The following is a 23255-nucleotide window of genomic DNA, read 5'->3' as shown; positions in this document are numbered from 1 at the left end:
CAACACTGCCTCAGTTGGGTGCTCCATCCAAACACAACGAAAATCAAAATCAGAGGCAGAAGATATTTAACAAGTTGATGTAATTTTTGCTACAGTTTTACTGTACAATCTCGTGCGATAGCGTGAAGATCCTGAGGACATTCCCATTTTCTCAGCTTTATTGGTCTTTCTGCGATACATTCCAGGAGGAAATTCTAATCTGCTTTTCCATATCTTTGTGTTATCAGGTGGCTGGTTCATTGACACACTCTAATATTAGCAGAGCTTGTGGAATTTAAATTCAGACCACATGAATATTTGTTTGGTTCTGTTTTGCCGGGGAAGTTGGAATTGGTGGATGTTTTGTTAAATGTTTCAGGTCAGGGACAACGTGCACATCTGCAGTACTCTTTACATTCACAAACATCAAAGCACTTTATATTAAAAGAGGAACATCGGAACAGCAGGAGGTCATTCAGTCCTTTGAGCCTGCTCCACCATTCAGTGAGGTCATGGCTGATCTGCGACCTAACTCCATATACCCACCTTTTCACCATATTCCTTAATACCTTTGGTTAACAAAAGTCCATCAATCTCAGAAAAGAACAAACTTGCATTTCTTTTGGGCCTTTCTCGATCTCAGGACATCCCAAAGCACTTTATGACGAATGAAGTACTTTTTGAAGTGCAGTCACTATTGTAAAGTGGGAAACACAGCAGCCAATTTGTGCACAGCAAGATCCCACAAACAGCAATGGGATAATGACCAGATCATCTGTTTTTAGTGATGTTTTTTTGAGGGATAAGTATTGGCCTCAGCGAGAACTCCCCTGCTCTTGTTTGAAATAGTGACACAGGATCTTTTACATTCAGCTCAGAGGGCAGACGGAGCCTCAGTTTAACATCTCATTCAAAAGACAGCACCTCGGAGAGTGCAGCACTCCCTCAGTACTGTACTGGGAGTGTCAGACTTTGCAGTGAAGCTTGAACCCACAACCTTCTGACTCAGAGGCACAAGTGCCATTGAGCCACTGCTGACAGTTCAAAATAATTAATACAGTGATCCTAAGCAGGAATGGAAAAGGAATATTGGAGAGGAACTATGTAGGGCATCGACAGAGTAAAGAAAGAGGCATTCAGGAGGCTTTTGAAAGCAGGAAAGGATGTGACAAGGTGGTCGGGATTGGGCAGGAGAGTTGTGGCTGAATACGTGGTCACCAGTGATAAGCAGAGGAAGTGTGTAATGAGAATGAGCAAGGCAATGCTGAAACATACACATATACAAAGCAGCCACTTTACAAGAGCCAACAGTGAATAAAACTACATCTCACTATTGAATCATAGAGTAATTTACATCACAGAAAGAGGCCATTCAGCCCATGCTGGTTCTCCACGGAGCTACGCAGTCAGTCTCACTCCCCGGCTCGATCCCCATAGGCCTGCAAGTCTATTTCTCTCAGGTGACCATCCAACTTCCTCTTGAACTCATTGATCATCTCTGCTTCCATCACATCTGTGTCCCCCAATCCTTGTACCATCAGTTAATGGGAACAGTTTTTCCTTGTCTAACTTATCTAAGCCTGTCATTATCTTGTACACCTCTATTAAATCTCCCCTCAATCACCTTTGTTCTAAGGAGAACAAACCCAACTTCTTCAACCTAACCTTGTAAATAAAATCTTCCATCCCTGGAACCATTCTGGTAAATCTCCTCTGCACCCACTCACAGACCCTCACATCCTTCCTGAAGTGTGGTGACCAGAACTGGACGCAATACTCCAGTTGGAGCCTAACCAGAGCTTTATACATGTTCAGCATAACTTCCCTGCTTTTGTACTCAATGCCTCTATTTATGAAGCCCAAGATCCCATATGCTTTACTAACCACTCTCTCAATATGTCCTGCCACCTTCAAAGATCGATGCACATGCAACCTTGGTCCCTCTGTTCCTGCACACTCTTTAGAACTGTGCCTTTAAGTATATATTACCTCTCCCTATTCCTTCTGTCAAAATGCATCACCTCACACTCGTCTGTATTAAATTCTATCTGACCCCTCTCTGCCCATTCTGCTAGCCTACCTATATCCTGTTGCAGGAGGTTCATATCATCCTCACTGTTTGCCACACCTCCAAGTTTAGTGTCATCAGAAAGTTTGAGATTCTACTCTGTATTCCAAGATCCAAGTTATTTACATATAGCAAAAAAAGCAGCTGTCCAGCACCGACCCTTAGGGAACACCACTGTCTACCATCCTCCAGTCTGAAAAACAACCATTTACCACAACTTGCTGTTTTCTGTCCTTAAGCCAGTTTTTTATCCAATTTGACACTGACCCTCCTAATACATGAGCTTCAATTTTCTTAACCAGTCTTTTATGTGGTACCTTATCAAATGCTTTCTTAAAATCGAATTAACAACATCCACCACATTCTCTTCATCAACCTTCTGTATTACTTCATCAAAAAATTCAATTCGATTCGTCAAGCATGATCTCCCTTTTACAAATCCATGCCGACTAACCTTAATTAACATGAAACTCTCTAAATTTCCTATGTTATTTTCCCTGATTATAATTTCTAAAACCTTACCCACCATTGATGTTAAACTAACTGTCCTGTCGTTGCTAGGACTCTCCTTACACCCTTTCTTGAATAAGAGTGTCACATTTGCTACTCTCCAATCCTCTGACAACACCCCCCTCCCAGTCTCAGGGATGGGCAATAAATGCTGGCCTGGCCAGCGACGCCCACATCCCATGAATGAATTAAAAAACGGTCTCCAGGGAAGATTGGAAGATTATGGCAAGTCCTTCAGCTATCTCTACCCCCACTTCCTTTAGCAACCTGGGATGCAAGCCATCATATCACAGAGTATATCACAGATTACGCCCCTGCAGTAAACTCAAGTTATCAAGGTTAGAAAAGCAGCACAAAATTTTTCTTTCAAGACGGTTCAGTTGGTGTGATCAAGCATGATGAACATGTGTTATATGCTTTCAATCAACAGGTAGTTTTTTTTTTCAGATTCATTGTTTGGATGTGAGCATCACTGACAAGACCAGCATTTATTGCCCATCCCTAATTGCCCTTGAGAAGGTGGTGGTCAGCTGCCTTCTTGAACTACTGCAGTCCATGTGGGGTAGGTACACCCACAGTGCTGTTAGGAAGGGAGTTCCAGGATTTTGACAACAGCGATATAGTTCCAAGTCAGGATGGTGTGTGACTTGGAGGTGAACTTGCAGGTGGTGGTGTTCCCAGGTATCTGCTCCCTTTGTCCTTCTAGCTGGTAGAGGTTGCGGGTTTGGAAGGTGCTATCGAAGGAGACTTGGTGCGTTGCTGCAGTGCATCTTGTGGATGATACACACTGCTGCCACTGTGCGTCGCTGGTGGAGGGAGTGAATAATTAAGCTTTTCACACACATTCAAAGGCTTAATGGATTAATTTGCCCGTCTCAATTCTAGGAGGCCTTGATCAGTATCAGTTCCTAATACTGAATTCACCAATAAACTGACACCAATTAATCACCGCAGAATCACACCCACTCTAGTGACCTCTGACATCCTCCTTGCCAGAAATTGCAGGTTATGAGATGGGAAACAAGCAAGAATTTAGAAATGCAAACCCCAGGGAGCCTTACAGGTTTGGGGAATAAAGGGATACGGTCCCCGGAAGTGCGGAAGGTTTTAGTTTAGGCAGGCATCAAGATCGGCGCAGGCTTGGAGTTCCTGTGCTGTACTGTTCTTTGTTCTTTGTCTCCTACTATGCTTCTTTCTTACAACCATCACCCCCAAAAATCCTGACAGCTGATGGATTGTCCAGGACTCAGGAATTACGGACAATCACAGTCCGTCTCACCATGCAACATTGCGTTGCACACACTCAGTGCTACCCAGAACCAGAAAATCACTGTGGACTAGAAAATATTTGCAATGTGTTCACTGTTTGGTGCCAATTGCTCAGGGTTCCATGACATCATAAAACGTGAAATGTCACTCGTCCAGTCTTCAGTAAATCAAAGCCCCTTGTTAACCTCAGACAGAACCTGATTAAAAATCTCCTCCGACACATTTACAACCCAAGTTACAGACATTCCCCCTTGCAGTCATGTGTCTGCGAAGATTACGTATGTAAACCTCCTGCCAAAACTAAAACATTGAGATATTAAAGTCAGGCAATATTAATACTTCCACGTCTTGCTACAGAGCACAGGATAATTAAATAAAAACTTCTTGCATGTGAACATGTTTGCTAAATGAGCTAGCTGTTTAACAGTACAAACAATAATAATTTAAAAACAATTCTCCACAGATTGGGTGGGAGCTGCTTTGAGATAAACAGTCTGATTTTATACAGCCCGTGCCCTGCAACAGGTCAATCACACCCTTGTTAAAGCCACCAGTGAGTGCTATCTGGCAATAGTTGGGGTCCCTGCTGCGTCACACTTCAAGTTGAGTTGTAACAGGAAAATTCCAGGGCTTTTTTAGCTTTATGGGATACACAGGCATGTGTTGCAGAATATAAAGTCAGGATGCAAATGGTGAATCTATATAAGCCCCAAGAACGACCACAGTCTGTGTTGCTTTAGGCTGCGCACTATAGGATATAGCTTGAGGCAAAAACAAGAATCTCGATTCAGAGACAGATGCTGCCAGGTCTGAGCAAATGCAAATATGAGGACAGACTTGAAAAACTGGGGCTGTTTTTCATAGAACGATGCAGCACAGAAGAAGGAGGCCACTCAGCCCTTCATATCTGTGCCAGCTCTTTCAAAGAGCTATCCGATTAGTCCAACTGCCCCTGCTCATTCCCCACAGCCCTGCAAATTTCTCCTTTTGAAGTACTGACCAGTTGGGCCATATTGCCTGTTTTTCTTCTGTACATTCTACATAATTTGACGTAACCTTCAATTCCACTGCTCGACAATTTCATTGTAAAGGGTGAGAATGAATTGTAGATGTTGTGAGGCAAAAAGCGTTGAATTTATCTGCCTGTTATTCCAACCAGATACATCAGTTCCCAAAGGGGAAAGAACCCTTTGTGCTTCAGAGTGGGAAATAGCTGCAATATTTCATGGTTTACATCTAAGTGCTGGTTGTGGTAACCAAGGAAAGTAAAATTAAAGGCAAAGTATGTCCATAACTCACAAGATTGCTTTGCAATAAACTGGAGCTCCAAATGTTGCACTTAGTTTTAATATTCTGCCTTTAATCTGACAGAGTATTAAACCTATACTTTGCTGTCTTGCGGAGTGACATATTCTAGGAGATCTCCCACTTGTTCACATCACCAAATGTTGTTCGGTTACTGAGAGAAGCACAATTTCAGTTTTAAAATGATTTTCCAGATCAGCAACTGTGAATGAACTAAGCAGCCGCTCCAACCAACCAGTTCAAGGTCTCTCATCTCCTTACCCACCATGTAAAATGTCAATTCCATTGAATTCCCCTTATTCCTCTCATTAACTGTTTCAATACTTTACATTTCCCACTGTCAGGCTTTAACAGTCAAAGGCACAATCATCATCGATTCAGACAGCAGATTTGCACAGGATAATATCTAATTTCCATACAGATGATTTAATCTGCAATCACCAGAGTAACTGCAAGCTCACCACTTGATATGAAGGATGCTTTAGTTAATCGGGTCCTTAACTTTTAATCCTGTCACCTGACAGCTCGCACAATAAAAGAGAAGGAAAGAAAGAACTTGCATTTACGGAATAGAATGACACTAGAGGCAGTGGTGTAGTGGTATTGTCACTAGACTAGTAACCCAGAGACCCAGGGTATTGCTCTGGGGACATGGGTTCAAATCTCACCACAGCACAAGGTGGAATTTGAATTTAATTAATAAATCTGGAATTAGAAGCTACTCTAATGATGGCCTTGAAACCATTGTCGATTGTTGTAAAAACCCATCTGGTTCACTAATGTCCTTTAGAGAAGGAAATCTGCTATCCTTACCTGGTCTGGCCTACATGTGACTCCAGACCCAGAGCAATGTGGTTAACCCTTACATGCTCTCTGAAATGGTCTAGCAAGATACTCAGTTATTTCTAACCGCTACAAAGTCAATGAAAAGGAATGAGAAACTCCCTACCCCACAAGGACTGCAGCGGTTCAAGAAGGCAGCTCACCACCACCTTCTCAAGGGCAATTAGGGATGGGCAATAAATGCTGGCAAAGCCAGCGTCGCCCACCTCCCATGAATGAATAAAAAAAAAATTGGCCCATTGTGTCCATGCCAGCCTTTTGAAAGAGCTATCCAATTAGTCCCACTCTGCTCTACCCTTTCTCCATAGCTCTGCAAATATTTCCCCTAGAATTCCCTTTGAACGTTACTATTGAATCTGCTTCCACTGCCCTTTCAGTGTGTATATGATTTTTAAATGGCGAGGCCTTTCATTACAGGCCCGAGCTCCAGCTATGGACACTGTATTCTTCCAGGGAGATGTTGTTGATGTAGAAACAGCAGCAGAGTAGAAATGGCTCTGGGCGTCACTAGGCCAAGTCCCAGGCCTCGGGCTCAGGTCCCGCCTAGTGCCTCCGCCTCCACGTCACCGCTCACCCGAGCTCCAATAAACTGAAGCAATCAGGTACATCCCAAAGTGCCTCACAGCCAAAGTTTTGGTGATGTTGGTTGAAGAATGAATATTGCCCACAGCCCCCAGGGAGAACACATTGCTCTTCTTCAAATAGTAACTGTGGGATCTCTTACATCCACCCGAGGGGGCAGACAGGGCCTCGGTTTTATATCTCTGACAATTCAGCACTCCCTCAGGACTGCACTGGGAGTGTCAGCCCAGATTATGTGCTCAAGTCTCTGGATTGGGACTTGAACCCACGACCTTACTGACACCCACTGAGTCACCGTTGATACCTTGGGCAGGATTTTCTCTCTTGGGTCGGGGCCATGATCTCACACTGTGTGAGAAACAGTCATCTGGCAGTGATTTTCCCCGAATTGGCCAATTAGTGGCAAGAGGGCGGGTTTGCTGTCCAATTAAAATCGGCAGTGGGTTCTTGAAGTTGGAGGGCCAATAGGAGGCCCTCTAAATCAGTAGGAGCAGCAGACTCCAGTTCAGGTAAGAGAGAGAGAGGGTGCTTCCATCTTGAGGGGTTCTCTCTCCAACTTATCAAAGTTTCAAATTAAAAAATGGCTGATCCACCATTGCAGCCGCAGCTGTGGCCATGCAGGTGAGGGGGGCTTCAAAGCCCCGCCTGGAGTGCTGGACACACCCCCCCCCCCACCGCAGTCACTAGCCGGGCAGATGGCCTAGTTCCTGATGCCTCGGGGTCCTGCAGGCTGACTGGAAAATTCCTGTCGGCTTGTGACAATTGGCTTTCACAGGCCATTAAACCAACCTCAATTCCAAACCCCATCCTGCCTCTTAGAAAATGGACCATGGGCAGGATGGTGCCAGCAAACAGGACAACGCCACAAATTGTCACGTCCACCCAGCTTCATTCTCGTCCCCATTTGGGGGCAAAAAATGCAGCCCCTTGTTACAGTTTAATGTCAAGTGGGGCTTCATATCAATAGACTGTGATAGGATTACAGAGTCAGCTGTGGCTCAATGGGTAGCACTCCTACCTCGAGATGAAAAGACTGTGGGTTTGAACCCCACTCCAAAGACTTGAGCACAATACTGACACCCCCAGCGTCGTGCCAGGGGAATGCTGCACTGTCGAGCTGCTGCCTTTTGGATGAGATATTAAACCAAGGCCCTGCCTTCCCTCTCAAGTGTACGTAAAAGATCCCAGGACAGTGGAGCTCTCCCCAGTGTCCCGGACAATAGGTATCCCTCAATCAATTATCTGGTCATTATCACATTGTTGTTTGTGGGATCCTCCTGTGCGCAGGTTGGCTGCTGTATTTCCTACATTACAACAGTGACTACACTCCAGAAGTACTTCACTGGCTGTAAAGCGCTTTGGGACGTCCTGAGGTCATGACAGGCGCTATATCAATGCAAGTCTTTATTTCTTATATAAACCTCCAACACACACTCAATGAAAAAAGTAACCGTCTAAAACTAATCCACATTTTTCCTAAAGGGACGGAACATGCATCTAGTGTTCCATGATTACAAAAAGCTTTCAAAAGACCAAAAACCCAACCCAGTTAACCAGAGAGAGGGATAACAGATCTCCAGGACATTTAAGTGTTTGTATGACTTTGCTAGCTCCAGACTCGACTATTCCAATGCACTCCTGGCTGGCCTCTCACACTCTAACTTCTGTAAACTTCAGCTCATCCAAAACTCTGCTGCTCATGTCCTAACTCGCACCAAGTCCCATTCACCCATCACCCCTGTGCTCGCTGACCTACACTGGCTCCCAGTCCGGTGTTACGACCAGGTGAGAAAGGTGTCTAGGGGTCTCTTTCAGCCTTCACCTGGTGTTATTGCAACAGGATTTAAACCGTATTGTGAGCTCCCCCTTTGGTGAATCCTTGTTCACCGCTTTCCAATTATAAGGCAAAGAAATGAGCACAAACAGTCTTTCTCAGCTTTAAAGAAGAAAAGTGAAATTTATTAAACTTAAACTCTAATTCGGTTAACACCTATGTATACACGCCATGTCCACGCTTGCATGCATACGCGATACGCACATGCAAATAGAGACGGAAAAGAGCAGAAGAAAAATAGTGGAGAAGTTTGAGGCAATATCTGAAGGGGGCTTGTTACTGTGCTTCGAGCTCGCTGTAGAGTCCTTGATTGTAGGTAGTCTTACTTTTCGTTGGGGCCCAGTATTCTTCTTAAAGCTTGTTCACTGTAGGAGACTTTTCTCTCTTAGGGTTCATGTGTCTTCAATGGGTCTTCAGTTCCATGAGAAAGAGATGGGAACAGACAGGAGAGAGGTGTTCTCAGTCCAGGAGCAAAGAGCTTTCTGACTTTTAAAACTCTGTGGCATGCTCAAATTCAAAAAAGTCCAACAGCCAGTTAGCCATGTGACTAAACTGGTCTGACCACATCTGTTTGCGTATTCGGCCATCTTAGCAGCTAACCTGGAATGCTAACCTCTCCACCTTCAACGTCTGGTAATCAAAAGTCCATTGTGGATTAAATTGGAGCAGGGAGTGGCAAGTACTGTCTGTTACTATGCAAATGTCTTTCCAGTCAAGGGTCTGGTGTTTTTTTAAAGAACACGTTCTTTTCTTGACTCCAGTAACAGTTTAAAAATCAATGTTCATGTGGTGAAATTAATGTGTCTCATTCTTGGCAGGTGGGGTCCTGCATGACACCGGCAATGTATTGATTTTAAAATTCTCATCCTTGATTTCAAGTTCCTCCATGGCCTCATCCCTCCCTATCTCTGTAATATCTTCCACAGAATCGTAGAATGGTTACAGCACAGAAGGAGGCTATTCTGCCTGTCGTGTCTGTGCCAACTCTCAGGAAGAACAATACAGCTAGTCCCACTCCCCGTCTTTTCCCCTTAGCCCTGCAAATGTTTTCTCTTCAGATAATTATTAAATTTCCTTTTGAAAGCCATGATTGAATTTGCCTCCACCACACACTCAGACAAGGCATTCCAGATCCTAACCACTCACTGCGTAAAAATTGTTTGCTCATGTCACTCTTTGGTTCTTTTGCCAATCACCTTAAATCTGAGTCCTGTGCTTCTCAACCCTTCCACCAATGGGAACAGTTTCTCCCTATCTACTCTGTCCAGATCCCTCATAATTTTGAACACCTCCATAAAATCTCCTCTCAACCCCAGCCTCTCCCGTCTACCTGTGTAACTGATGTCCCTCATCCATGGAATCATTCTTGTAAATCTTTTCTGCATCCTCTCTAATGCCTTCACAGCCTTCCTAAAGTGTCATGTCCAGAATTGGATGCAATACTCCAGTTGAGGTCAAACCAGTGTTTTATACAGTGTTACGACCAGGTGAGAAAGAGGTCTAGGATTCCCTCTCAACCTTCACCTGGTCCTACCATAACAGGGTTTTAATTTTAAACACTGTGTTTTTAGCTCCCCCTTGGTGAATCCTTGTTCACCTCTTTCCAATTATAAGGCAAAGAAACCAGCACAAACGGGCTTTCTTAGGTTTAAAGAAGAAAAGTTGAAATTTATTAAACTTAAACTCTAATTCGGTTAACGCCTACAGGTAAACGACACACCCACGCTAGCATGCATATGCGAAACACACATGCAAGTAGAGACAGAGAAGAGCAAAAGAAAAATAAAGTGGAAAGGTTTGAGGCAATATCTGAAGAGATTTTGTTACGGTTCTTCGAGTCCTTGACTGTAGGCAGATCTTGCTTTTCAATGGGGCCCAGTATTCTTCTTAAACCTTGTTCACTGTAGGAGACTTTTCTCTTTTGGGGTTCATGTGTCTTCAGTGGATTCAGAGGCTTGTAAGAAAGAAATGGGAGCAGGCAGACAGGAGAGGCTGTGGCGAGCCAGCCAGGAGAGATCTTCTCAGTCCAGGAGTATTCTGCTTTCTGCCCAAACTGATTTGAAATTGTACAAAAACTCAGGTTGCCCAGCAGGTTAGTCATGTGACTAGCTGTTTTGACCATGTCCATTTATGTATTCGGCCATCTTAGCAGTCACCCTGGAATGTGAGCTCCCCCACCTTCAATGTCTGGTGATCAAAAGTCCATTGTGGGTTGAATGTGTCAGGGAGTGGGTGCGTTGGCCTTCCAAACATGGTCTGTTAATATGCAAATGACTTTCCAACCAAGAACTGACAATTTTTTAAAGCAAGTCCTTTCTTCACTTCAACAACAGTTTGAAATTTAATGTCCATATGGCAAAATTAATATGCCTCATGCTTGGCAGGTGAGGGCCTGCATGACAACATCACTACCCTCCTCACAGTTCACAATATTTCCAAGTTTTGTGTCATGTGCAAATTTTGAAATTGTGCCCTGTACACCCAAGTCTAGGTCATTCATACAGATCAAGAAAAGCAGTGGCCCTAACACCAATCCCTAGGAAACCCCATTGTACACCTTCTTCCAGTCCAAAAAACAACCATTCACCACTACAGTCTGTTTCCTGTCACCCAGCCAACTTTATATCCATGCTGCCACTGTCCCTTTCATTCCATGGGCTATGACTTTGCTGACATGCCTGTTATGTGGCACTTTATCAAATGCCTTTTGGAAGTCCACATACACCACATCAACTGCATTACCCTCATCAACCTTCTCCGTTATCTCAGACCCACAAACCTCCAAGATATCTGCGCTCATCGAATTCCGGCCTCTTCTGCATCCCTGATTTTAATCACTCCATCACTGATGGCCATGCCTTTGGCTGTCTTGACCCTAACTTTGGATTTCCCTCTCTGAACCTCTCTGCCTCTTTACCTCACTTTGCTACTTTAAGACACTTCTTGAAACATACCTTTTTGACCAAGCATTTGGCCATCTGCCCTCATATCGCCTTATGTGGCTCGGTGTCAAATTGTGCTTCGTAACATTCCTGTGATGTTTTGAGGTGTTTTATTATGTTAAAGGTGCTATATAAATACAAGTTTTTGTTTGTGTGTGGAGGGTAATTAATGCTCAGGATCCCACCACAACGCCTTTCCCACTGGGAGAGCATGTAGATGATTTGAGTTTGAGAGACTGCGCTGGGAGCATTAAGTAATGACATTACCCGTTGTGAAAAGTTGGCCTAATTAACACAGGATGATGAATGAAAACCAGTGAGGGGTATTTAAAATGAACACAAATAAAGCCAAAATTTATTTCACACTTCATAAAACAGTAACAAGCTAAAACAGACCAGTGTCAGCACAAAAAACAGACGCAAGTGGAGCAACATTTATTTTTTTCGGTAAGTCAAGTGTGGAGTAACTTACTGCCAACCTTTCACCCTGCTGTATGAGGACTTGTTTGGAAACGCCTTCACAATGTGTGTTCCACACAGTCCTTTCAAAGCCTCCAACAGCCCACCAAAAACTTCGAAATGAAACAGTTGACAACTCGAGAGTAGCCTGGACTATAGGCCCAAAGAAAGACTTGCATTTATATAGCACCTTTCACAACCTCAGGACGTCCCAAAGCACTTTACAGCCAATGAAATACTTCTGAAGTGTAGTCACTGTTTAAAGAGTAGGAAACGCAGCCAATTTGCACACAGCTAGCTCCCAAAAACAGCAATGAGATAATGACCAGATAATTAGCTTATTAGTCACGTTGGGTTGGGGAGACATATCAGCCAGGACACCAGAGAGAACTCCCCTGCTCTTCAAAGTATTGGCTGTGAGATCTTTTATATCCACAGGGCCTTGGTTTAATGTATCCTCCTGAAAGACGGCACCACAGACAGTGCAGCACATCCTCAGTACTGCGCCGGGAGTGTCAGTCTGGATTACATGGTCAAATCTCTGGAGCGGAACTTGGAACGACAACTTCCTGTCTTGGAGGTGCGAATGTGACGCACTGAGCTGACTCTGAAATAGGACCTACTGATTAACCAGGAAAGTATCCTCAATGATCAGAGACCTGTACATTGGACGAGTGTTGAAAAAACCTGCAGCAGTGTGAACAGCTGCTGATGTGGGTTGGGTCCAGCCTCTCTGTTGTTAAATCTGAATGGTAAATTACTTTAAAATAATTCATGTGGTTGTCATGGTGACCTGGAGGCACTCTCTTCCTCCCCCTTCCCAGGACATTTTTCAATCTCCCTCCTCCTGCTACAGTTCTGAGAGTTAAACTGCCTTGCCCAGCCGAGCTGCTCCTGATACCCATATGGTACCAGCAATCCACTGGCAGACCCAACTCTGCTACCCACAACTGGTGAGATTTCCAAGCATTTGGAAGTTCGGAAAACTCCAGAACACACCCTTCCCCAGCCTCAAGTGTCAATAAAGTTTTTTTTACACAAGGTAGATTGGCCATTTATATTTGACGTCACTTCGTTAAAATACCAGACACAAAACCATTGGCTTTCGTCCTTCGGTTTGCCAGCAATGCCAGCAGATGTTCCCGGCCTCCATCTTGTGAAGGTCATATGCCTTCATAATAGAGTTACCAACTCTGGTTGCACTTATTCCCAGAGGCCCCTCTGCCTCCCACTGTCCACCTGCCCTGTTAAACAGCCACTTCCAACATTCGTATTGCAAATAATCTGAAGTGTTCAAAGAAAATGAAGGAATGTATTTATTGAATACAGCCTATAATTTTTCTCTCTGGGTTGTTACTCACTGCACTGGCCTGGAGATTAACGTTCAATTCCTGGAGACTCCAGGGCAATCCTGGAGAGTTGGCAACCCCTACTTTGGAAGAGGACCCAGAATTTTCCAGGCCAATTTCCCAGTGGCACACAACCAATGGGGAATCCGTTTATAGGTTTCTGGGAATGGGAAAGAAAATGGGTGAGCTGTAAAACTGTTGCCTTAATTCTTCAGTCCACACTCCCACTGTGAGCTTGGAATTAACCCCATCATCCCAGCTTCCCTGTGACCTCCGAGTGCAGTAACTAATAAAAGCAATTGCAGAAAGGAGCAGGCTCCCTACGATTCCCTGTCAATCAGTCCCACTTTGTTTTTATAACATTTAAACATCTCTATAACAATTCAGCCGCTAATTTACAATCCTGGCGCTGCAGTAAACTTTCTGTGAAAGATATTTTAAATGAATACTTGAAAGAGAGAAGGCAGAAAGGCTCCTAAATTCTTTTCTCTTCACTCCACTCATTGTTTAGCCGTCGACTGCTCTGCTCAATAACTTACCAGTATGTGGGCCAGGGTTATTGTGGTGAGGGGGAAGCCTGACAAGTTGTGAGAAAGCGATGGAGGGGGTTCAATTTTCAGCGAGATGATGTAACTTGTCACGGTGATCTTGTGGTCTTTGTGAAGCACTGATTCGCTGATTCTAAGAGGGAAGAACATGGCGCACGTTAAAGGCAACATTTGAAAAAATGATACCAGTACAGTACACAAACAGAACAAAATATCATTCTCTCCTTCAAAGACACTTCCCAGAGTGCAGTTTTGTGCTACTCGCAGGTTTCCTGCATCTTGGCCAAACAGCCATGCTGTACTAGTGAACGTGACTATTTGGCTGTGAGATGCATCACCGTCAATCCAAATGTTGTCCCCAATCTGATGCCAAAAGAAAGCATTTTGCAACAGTGAAAATTCTTGACCATTTGCTGCTGCAATAGTCCTGGGTTTATCTGCCTCTCGCAGGGGATGACATAGCTCCATAATGGGGGTGGGGGACAGGGGGGTGTGGACAGGGGGATGGGGTGGTAGGAAATATCTGGTCACAATGCTCAGCCATCATGGTGGATGGGGCAGGCTTGAGGGGCAATTGGTCTTTTCCGGCCAATCACATTCATATGGTTGAGTGTCATAAGTGCCCTGTATGGGAATGCCAAGCTCTCACTGTGTTACAGAGCTCAGTCACGCATCAGGCTGAACATTCACTCACAGGGGCAGTCAGCCATCCAGTCTCTCACAGCCACACATCGAGTGAAGAAAGATATTCACTGTAAGCCCACTGACTTCCACAGCTTCCTTGACTACACTTCCTCACACCCTGCCTCTTGTAAGGACTCCATTCCATTCCCCCAGTTTCTTCGTCTCCGTGCATCTGCTCTGATGATGCAACCTTCCACAACAGCACTTCTGATGTCTTCCTTTGTCCTCATTGCCACCACCCCCTCCCACACCGTGATGGACAGGGTCCTCAACCTTGTCCGACCCATTTCCCGCACTTCTTCCCTCACCCCTTCTCCTCCATCCCAGATCCATGATAGGGTTCCCCTTGACCTCACTTTCCATCCCACCAGCCTCTGTATACAACAGATCATCCTCTGTCATTTCTGCCACCTCCAGCGTGATGCCACCACCAACACATCTTCTCCTCCTCTCCCTTTTCAGTATTCCGAAGAGATTGTTCCCTCCGCTACACCCTGGTCCACTCCTCCATCACCCCCAACACCTCCCCACTTTCCCACGGCACCTTTCCATTCAACCGCAGGAGGTGTAACAGCTGCCCTTTTACCTCCTCCCTTCTCACCGTACAAGACCCCAAACACTCCTTCCAGGTGAAGCAACGATTTACTTGTACTTCTTTCATTGTAATATACTGTAGTCGCTGCTCACAATGTGGTCTCCTCTACACTGTGGAGACCAAATGCAGACTGGGTGATCGCTTTGTGGAACATCTCTGCTCCGTCCGCAAGCATGAACCCAAGCTTTCTGTCACTTGTCATCTTAATTCTCCACCTTGCTCTCACCCTGACCTCTCTGTCCTCGGTCTCCTACAGTGTTCCAATGAAGCTCAATGCAAGCTCAAGGAACAGCACCTTATCTTTCAACTGTTCATTTTATAGCTTTTCGGAATCAACATTGAGTTCAACAATTTTAGATCATAACCTCTGCCCCCATTTTGTTTTGTTTTTCTTTGCAGGTTTTGATTTTTTCTCTTGTTTCTCTCTTTCCTTTGCTTTCAGACAGCCAGTGTTCATGATTCTGCCATTCACATCCCCTCTAAACAGATGAGTTCTGATGAAAGGTCACAGACCTGAAACGTTAACTCTGTTTCTCTCCCCACAGATGCTGTGAGACCTTCTGAGTATTTCCAGCACTTTCTGTTTCTATTTTAGCAGATCTTCCTTGTTTTTGTATTCTATGTCACTATTTATAAAGCTCAGTATCCCATATGCTTTTTTAACAGCCTCACAATGTGTCCTGCCATTTTCAACGATTATTATACATACATCGCCCGATCTCTCTGCTCCTGCGCCCTATGTAAAATTGTACTATTTCGTCACTATGCCCGAGTGTGTTGTGGAGGCAGGTTCAATCGAGGCTTTCAAGAGGGAATTGGATTGCTACCTGCAGGGTTATGGGGAGAAGGCGAGGGAGTGGCAGTTGGTAAATTGCTCTTTCGGAGAGCCAGTGCGGACATGCTGGGCCTGTAACAATTCTGTGATTCTGTGAATTTCACCTACATTAAGGACAACATTTCAGCTAAACTGGACGGGTCTGCAGTCATGCTGTAAAGATGTTGCGCAGTGCACCAAACAGGCTGTGCACAAGTAAGGTTCCCTTTAAGATGGACCTGTGCAGATGCACAGCAATTTTAAAGTGACAGCGCAGTGCAAACAGGCCACGCACGAAGAAAAATTAAAGAGAACATCGATTAATCAGTGGGCTCAGGTCAGAGTGAAGTGTTTGATGCTAACACTGGGGTCCTTGAAATGGAAACTGCTCCATTTCCTGATTCTGAATAAACCCAATTTGATACACAGTATTATTATTTCCATGGCAAGCAAGCAACAATTATATTTTAAAAAATTGTTCAAGCAGAACATATGATAGAAAACAGAACACAATTTTAATAGAAGGTTTGAATGCAAAGTATTTTCTGCAGCAGACTCTCAATGATAACATTTATCTATTAAACCAAGTTTAGCAGAGATGCACATACAGCCATTCATCAAGCACAAAAGACGTGTCTCTCAGGAATGCTACTTGTAAGTGGAGTTACTGAAATAACACATCCTTCCAGCACAGAACTCCAGTGGGATTCAATTCTACAGATACAATAAACATGCTACAGAATACATAAGCTGCTTCTTAATGAATTTAACTCTAAATGCTAACCAGAACCTGATGGAATACCTCCAAGCTATTTTTCTTATTAGGGGTACAGATACACAAATCACTAAAAGTAATGATGCAGGTTAATAAAGCCATTAAAAAAAGCAAACAAAGCACTGGGGTTCATTTCTAGAGGGCTACAACTGAAAACCACAGAGGTTATGTTTAGAAATAAAAGCAAAATACTACGGATGCTGGGAATCAGAAATAAAGAGGGAAAATGCTGAAAACACTCGGGCAGGTCAGACTGACTCTCTCTCCACAGATGCTGCGCTAACATTTCAGGTTGATGAGCCTATCGTCAGAACTGCAAGATGAAAGGTCATCGACCTGAAACGTTAACTCTGTTTCTCTCTCCAAAGATGCTGCTAAACCTGCTGAGTATTTCCAGTAATTTTCTGAGATTGTTAAACTAGGAAAGAACCTTGGTTAGACCACATTTAGAGTTACTCCGAACAGTTCTGGTTATCGTATTATAAAAAGAACAGAGGCACTAGCATCGATACTTGAGGGGAAGTTGGATATACACGAGGGAGAAAGGATTAGAAGGAGATGCTGATAGGGGGAGACGAAGAGGGGGTAGGAGGAGGCTCGTGTGGAACATAAACAGCACGGACCAGCGGGGCCAAACGGCCTGTTACACTGCTGTACATTCTGCATAACTCTAATTTCTCTCCCTGTCTGTTGTTAACTTGTGATGGGCTGTGGGATCAGAGCACTAACAGCAATCACACTCTAATCTCACTAGCAATCACTGGTGTGTTTGAGTGATGGTGATGCACACTGATAGGTTAAAAGAACCACAGGGGGTTGGGGGTGTAAAGGTGGATTTAATGCTGCTCTCACCCAGCTTGTAAACACAGACCTTCCAGCCGCTCTCACTGGGGAGGGCCCAGGAGCAAGGAGCATTGGTGAATTTGTTTTCTGTTCCCTACTCTGGAACGTTGAGGTGAATCGCAGTATCTTTAGCCACTCTTCCCGGCCAGGAGCTGCTAATCTGACAGAGAGAAGACGACTAGAAAATTGACTTGTTCTATTTAACTGTAGTGTAAAAACAGCTGGTGTAATTATGCAGCAAGTCATTGCCTCTCCTCATTCTCCACAGCAAAATGGATCACATCACCATGCCAGAGTGTGTGGTGGAGGCAGGTTCAATCGAGGCTTTCAAGAGGGAATTGGATTGTTATCTGAAAAGGAAGAATGTGCAGGGTTACGGGGAGAAGGCGGGGGAGTGCCACTAAGTGAACTGCTCTTTCGGATGGGCCGAATGGCCTCTTCTGTTGCCAGTGGCAACTCCTTTAACTAGAAGCACAGAAAATGATACAGCACAGAAAGAGGCCATTCGGCCCATCGTGTCTGTGCCTGCTCTTTGAAAGAGCTATCCAATTAGTCCCACTCCCCCAATCTTACTTCACACCCCTGCAAATTTTCCCGTTTCAATTATTTATCGAATTCTCTTTTGAAAGTTATTATTGAATCTGCTTCCACCGTCCTTTCAGGCGGCACGTTCCAGATCACAACAACTCACTGTGTAAATAAAAAAGTCTCTTCATCTCGCCCCTGGTTCTTTTGCCAATGATCTTAAATCTGTGTCCTCTGGTTACTGACCCTCTGCCACTGGAAACTGTTTTTCTTTATTTACTCGATCAAAACCCTTCATGATTTTGAACAGCTCTATTAAATCTCCCCCTTAACCTCATCTCTGCTCTAAGGAGAACAATCCCAGCTTCTCCAGTCTCTCCACATAACTGTTCCTCATCCCTGGTTCCATTCTAGTAAATCTCCTCTGTACCCTCTCCAAGGCTTTAACATCCTTTCTAAAGTGTGGTGCCCAGAACTGGACACAATACTCTAACTGAGACTAACTAGTAATTTATAAACGTTTAGCATACTTCCTCACTTCTATATTCTGCACTTCTATTTATAAAGCCAAGGATCCCATATGCTTTTTTTACTCTTAAATCAGCCTTCTCAACTTGTCCTGATACCTTCAAAGACATGTGTACAAATACCCCCTGGTCCTGTATCCCCTTTAAAATTGTTCTATTTAGTTTATATTGCCTCTCCGCCTTTCTTCATTCTTCCTACCAAAATGAATCGCTTCCCACTTTTCTGTGTTAAATTTCATCCTCCTCACTGTTTACTACATTTGAGTTTTGTATCATCTACAAATTGATATTATGCCCTGTTTGCTCAAGTCCAGCTCATTAATATATATCAAAAAGAGCAGTGGTCCTGATACTGACCCCTGGGGAACCCCACTGTATAATTCCCTTCAGTCTGAAAAACAACCATTTACCACCACTCTTTGCTTTCTGTCCCTTAGCCAGTATCGTGTCCGCGCAGCCACTGTCCCTATAATCACACGGGGTTTTAATTTTACTAAAAAGTCTATTATGTCGGACTTTATGAAAAACCTTTTGAAAGTCCACATACACAAAATCAACTGCACTGCCCTCATCAACCCTCTGTTAACTCATCAAAGAACTCAATCAAGTTCATAAAACATGATTTGCCGTTAACAAATCTAAGTTGACTTCCAGTTATTAGTCCCTAATTTTTCAAATGCCTATTAATTTTATCCCTGATAACTGTCTCAAAGTTTCCCCCTCACCGACGTTATGCTGACTGGCCTGTAGTTGCTGTGTTTCTCCGTCTCCCGCTTTTTGAACAGTGGTGTAACATTTTCAATCCTCCAGTTCTCTGGCACCACTTCATGTCCAAGGAGGATGGGAAGATTTATTTATTTCGAGATACAGCACTGAAACAGGCCCTTCGGCCCACCGAGTCTGTGCCGACCATCAACCACCCATTTATACTAATCCTACACTAATCCCATGTTCCTACCACATCCCCACCTTCCCTCAATTCCCCTACCACCTACCTAGACTAGGGGCAATTTACAATGGCCAATTTACCTATCAACCTGCAAGTCTTTGGCTGTGGGAGGAAACCGGAGCACCCGGAGGAAACCCACGCAGACACAGGGAGAACTTGCAAACTCCACACAGGCAGTACCCGGAATCGAACCCGGGTCGCTGGTGCTGTGAGGCTGCGGTGATAACCACTGCGACGCATCCTCTTCGGTAGTGAAGACAGATGCAAAGTACTCATTTAATACCTCAGACATGCCCACTGCCTCAACAAGAAGATCTCCTTTTCGTCTCTAATCAGCCCACCTTTCCTTTGACTACCCCTTTACTGTTTACATGTTGAGAAGACTGTTGGGATCTCTTTTCCGTTAGCCGCTAATCTATTCTCATTCTCCCACTTTGCCCCTGTTATTCTCATATTTTAGGTCTCCTCTGTACTTTCTATATTCAGGTCTACTGTATGATTAACCCGACAATTGTCATAAGACTATAAACTGGCTTATTTAATTAATATCACGCAAGATTTGAGGTCCCCACTCCTCCAACAAAAGCAAAATACTGCAGATGCTGGAAATCTGAAATAAAAACAGAAAATGCAGGAAATACTCAGCAGGTCTGGCAGCGTTTGTGAAGAGAGAAGCAGAGTTAACGTTTCAGGTCAGTGACCCTTCATCTTTTCATGTTTTTATAAGTTCTCCTCTGATTGCTTTGGGACTTTTTCAGTGTAACACATAAAGGCTCCTGTGCTCCTCAGACAGTGCAGTGATTCACTTGAGGGGAAATTATTGTGATTCAACCATAATTATCAAACTATCTCGAGGGCTAACTGCAGCACAAAACAACCTGGGTCGAGAATAGGTTGGAGCAACTTGCTAGTCGGTGGCTATTCATCAGGAATGGCTGCCTACATGACATCATCGGGCTCTGGGCCCCATTAGAGAGAGTTCAGCACACAATCCAGGCTGACACTGCCAGTGCTGCACTGTCAGAGGTGTTGTCTTTTTGATGAGGCATTAAACCAAGGCCCTGTCTGCCCTCTCAGGTGGATGCACTATTCCAAAGAAGGGCGGGGGAGTTCTCCCTGGTGTCCTGTCCAATATTTATCCCTCAATCAACATAACTGGAAAAAAAACAGATTATCTGGTCATTATCACGTTGCTGTCTGTGGGAGCTTGCTGTGTGCAAATTGGTTGCTGCGTTTCCTTCACTACAACAGTGACTACAGGCTAGATTTTTAGCTCCTGCCAAGGCCGGGTGTGGAGGTATACGGGCGTTAAAAATAGCACCCTGGCCAGCATGCCAGTTCCCCGGATCCATCCCACCTCTTGGACCATGTTCATGGCAGCAGGGCTACCAGTCTGCACAGGGTGGGGAGCTGACAGAGCTCATTAAGAGTCTCTTGAGGCCAATTAATGAAGGCCGAGTGGGACTTTGCAGTCAGCCTTCAGGTCTCTGGAGGCAGCGAGGACAGTTTAGCCATCTAGATGCTGCCTCCCGGCGGGGGTGCTGCACTCAAGGCAAGATAAGAAGCTCTCCCTGCCTGCCTGGGTGCAGGAGCAGCCACAGGCCGCCGTGTTGAGGGGTTCCCCACTAGCCCCTCATCCCCATAGTCGTGGCCCGGCTGCAAAGGCCATTTTTTAATTTTATATTTAATGAACTTGGAGGGACGGTATCTCCATTTTGAAGCACCCTCTCTCTCACTTACCCAGCACGGCATCCTGCTGCTGCTTTCAAGCTGCAAGGCCTCTGATTGGCCCTCCAGCTTCAGAGCCCACCTGCTGTCCTTAACTGGACAGCGAGCACCCCCCCCCACCCCCCCACCCCGCTGGCCGTTAATTAAGCTCTTTGGGGAAAATCACACTGAGTGACTGTTTCCCACACAATGCGAACCTCCGACCCCCCCTCGAGCCTGACGGCGGAGTTCAGAAGCCCAGAGAGAAAATCCTGCCCTGCATTTCAAAGGTACTTCATTGGCTGTGAAACACTTTGGGTGCCCCGAGGTTGTGAAAGGCGTACGTAAATGTAAGTAGTTTCTTTTTCGATCATTGAAGAATCTACATTTGCTCCATGAACATGCAAACCACTCGCTCATTTAACTTTGACACAGAAACCGTCCAGGGACCAGTCGAAACCCACTCCACATATGCTTAGTGCCTGAAGCCAAAGGCAACACACATGACAGAATGTTAAATGCTAACCTTTATCAGAGCAATGCTCCCGGGGCTATCAGCCATTCTGAATTTGTAGAACACAGCATGTTCCCATTGAGGAAACCAGCCTGCTCAGTAAATCAGTTAATGCAGGAAAAGAAATAAAAAGAAAATCAGATTGCAACACCAGATTGTATGTAGTGCTACGACTGAACCCAGTCATCACGCAGCTCCCTCATTGCACAGATTCAGGCCACGCACACTTATAGAATCCAGACTCACAACACCGGGGCCCCGAGTCATGGTAAGCATCCCTTTAAAAGAAACTGGTTCATTTGCACTGTGACAGAGAGAACGGTCACAATCCATTATTGGAAAGCAGCTTGGAATAGACATTAGGAACTCGATTTGCAACAGGTCCGATGTCAGTTTTAGACGAGCTTCCTGGATGTGCCCGAATCCAATATGGCGTGTGGTGCATGGCCAATCCAGAATGAACCCCGCACAAGCAATATGGGGCCCATCCACACGCTTTTATCCCCTGAAAATCAGGGGAGTCAGGTGTCACGTGATCCAATTCCTACGCCCACCTCTCCAATGAAAGGTTCCTGTGGAATCATTTCCAATGCACCGTGTAATCCGTGTGAAAGCCAGGACTGCTTCGAGTATAAACAAACAGACTGCTGAGGGAATGGGCGTCCCTTCAAAATGGGCTTTATCCAAACAGATGTTCTGATCCTCCATTCCTAGCCTTTTATAAACTGACAGAAATCTGGCTCCTTTCCCAGCAGAAAAGTACACATTAATCCAACCAGATATCTGTTAAAGCCAAAAATAAATAATGAATTTAGTTTGGGAGAAAGAGTTGTGAGACTGGCCCAAGAGTGATCCCCACACCTTCCTCGTGTGCGTTACTACTACTGAGGGAGCACGAGCAAACCTGGATATCATCGCACCCCAACATTGCAATGTACAGCTGAAACATTAAATGCCTTAAAATTGTGGGACTAACAGAGCTTTGAAACATTGAAATGGATTCAAATTGAATTTCACAAGCCTGACTTTCCTCAGCTTGTAGCAACCATTGCTGAGACTAGGAGCCAGGATCTCACCTTTCCGGGATTCAGCCATTCATTGTTACGGTTCACAACAGAAGATGGACAACAAAGAAAGAAAGATTTGCATTTAAACAGCAGCTTTTCCTGATCACAGGACATCCCAAAATTCTTCACTGCCACTGAAGTACTTTTTTGAAGCGTAGTCACTGTTGGAATGTAGGAAACACAGCAGCCAGGTTGCGCACAGGAAGCTCCCACAAACAACAATCTAATAACCATATAATCTGTTTCAGTGATGTTTGTTGAGGGGTACGTATTGGCCAGGACACTGGGAGGAACTCCCCTGCTCTTCTTCAAATAACGGCCTTGGGATCTGAGAGAGCAGACGGGGCTCGGTTTAATGCCTCATCTGAAAGACGGCACTTCAGATAGTGCAGCACCCCATCAGTACTGCACTGGGAGTGTCGGCATGGATTATACGCTCTAGTTTGTGCAGTGAGACTTAAGCTCACAACACACTGACATGAGTTCATATCTGCGGCAGTTGTTTGTCATTGCACAGCTCGACATAAACGACAGGGTCTTCTGCTCGACAGCATCTCCTGCTCATCA

The 23255-nt window shown here is 44.7% G+C and overlaps 1 protein-coding gene across 4 annotated transcripts in view; it reads right to left on the bottom strand.

Moving 5' to 3' along the window:
* adgrd1 (adhesion G protein-coupled receptor D1) overlaps positions 1–23255 on the bottom strand; it is a 249766-nt gene that overhangs the window by 162989 nt on the left and 63522 nt on the right. For all 4 annotated transcript variants that reach the window (XM_068054587.1, XM_068054590.1, XM_068054586.1 and 1 more), the window contains one exon: positions 13680–13821. In XM_068054587.1, coding sequence (XP_067910688.1) covers positions 13680–13821 — 142 coding nt within the window. The remainder of the gene's footprint in view (positions 1–13679; positions 13822–23255) is intronic.

The sequence above is a fragment of the Heterodontus francisci genome, chromosome 23 (genome assembly GCF_036365525.1).
Source record: "Heterodontus francisci isolate sHetFra1 chromosome 23, sHetFra1.hap1, whole genome shotgun sequence".
NCBI classification, from domain to species: Eukaryota; Metazoa; Chordata; class Chondrichthyes; order Heterodontiformes; family Heterodontidae; genus Heterodontus; species Heterodontus francisci.
This window is presented reverse-complemented; position numbering and strand designations above follow the sequence as displayed.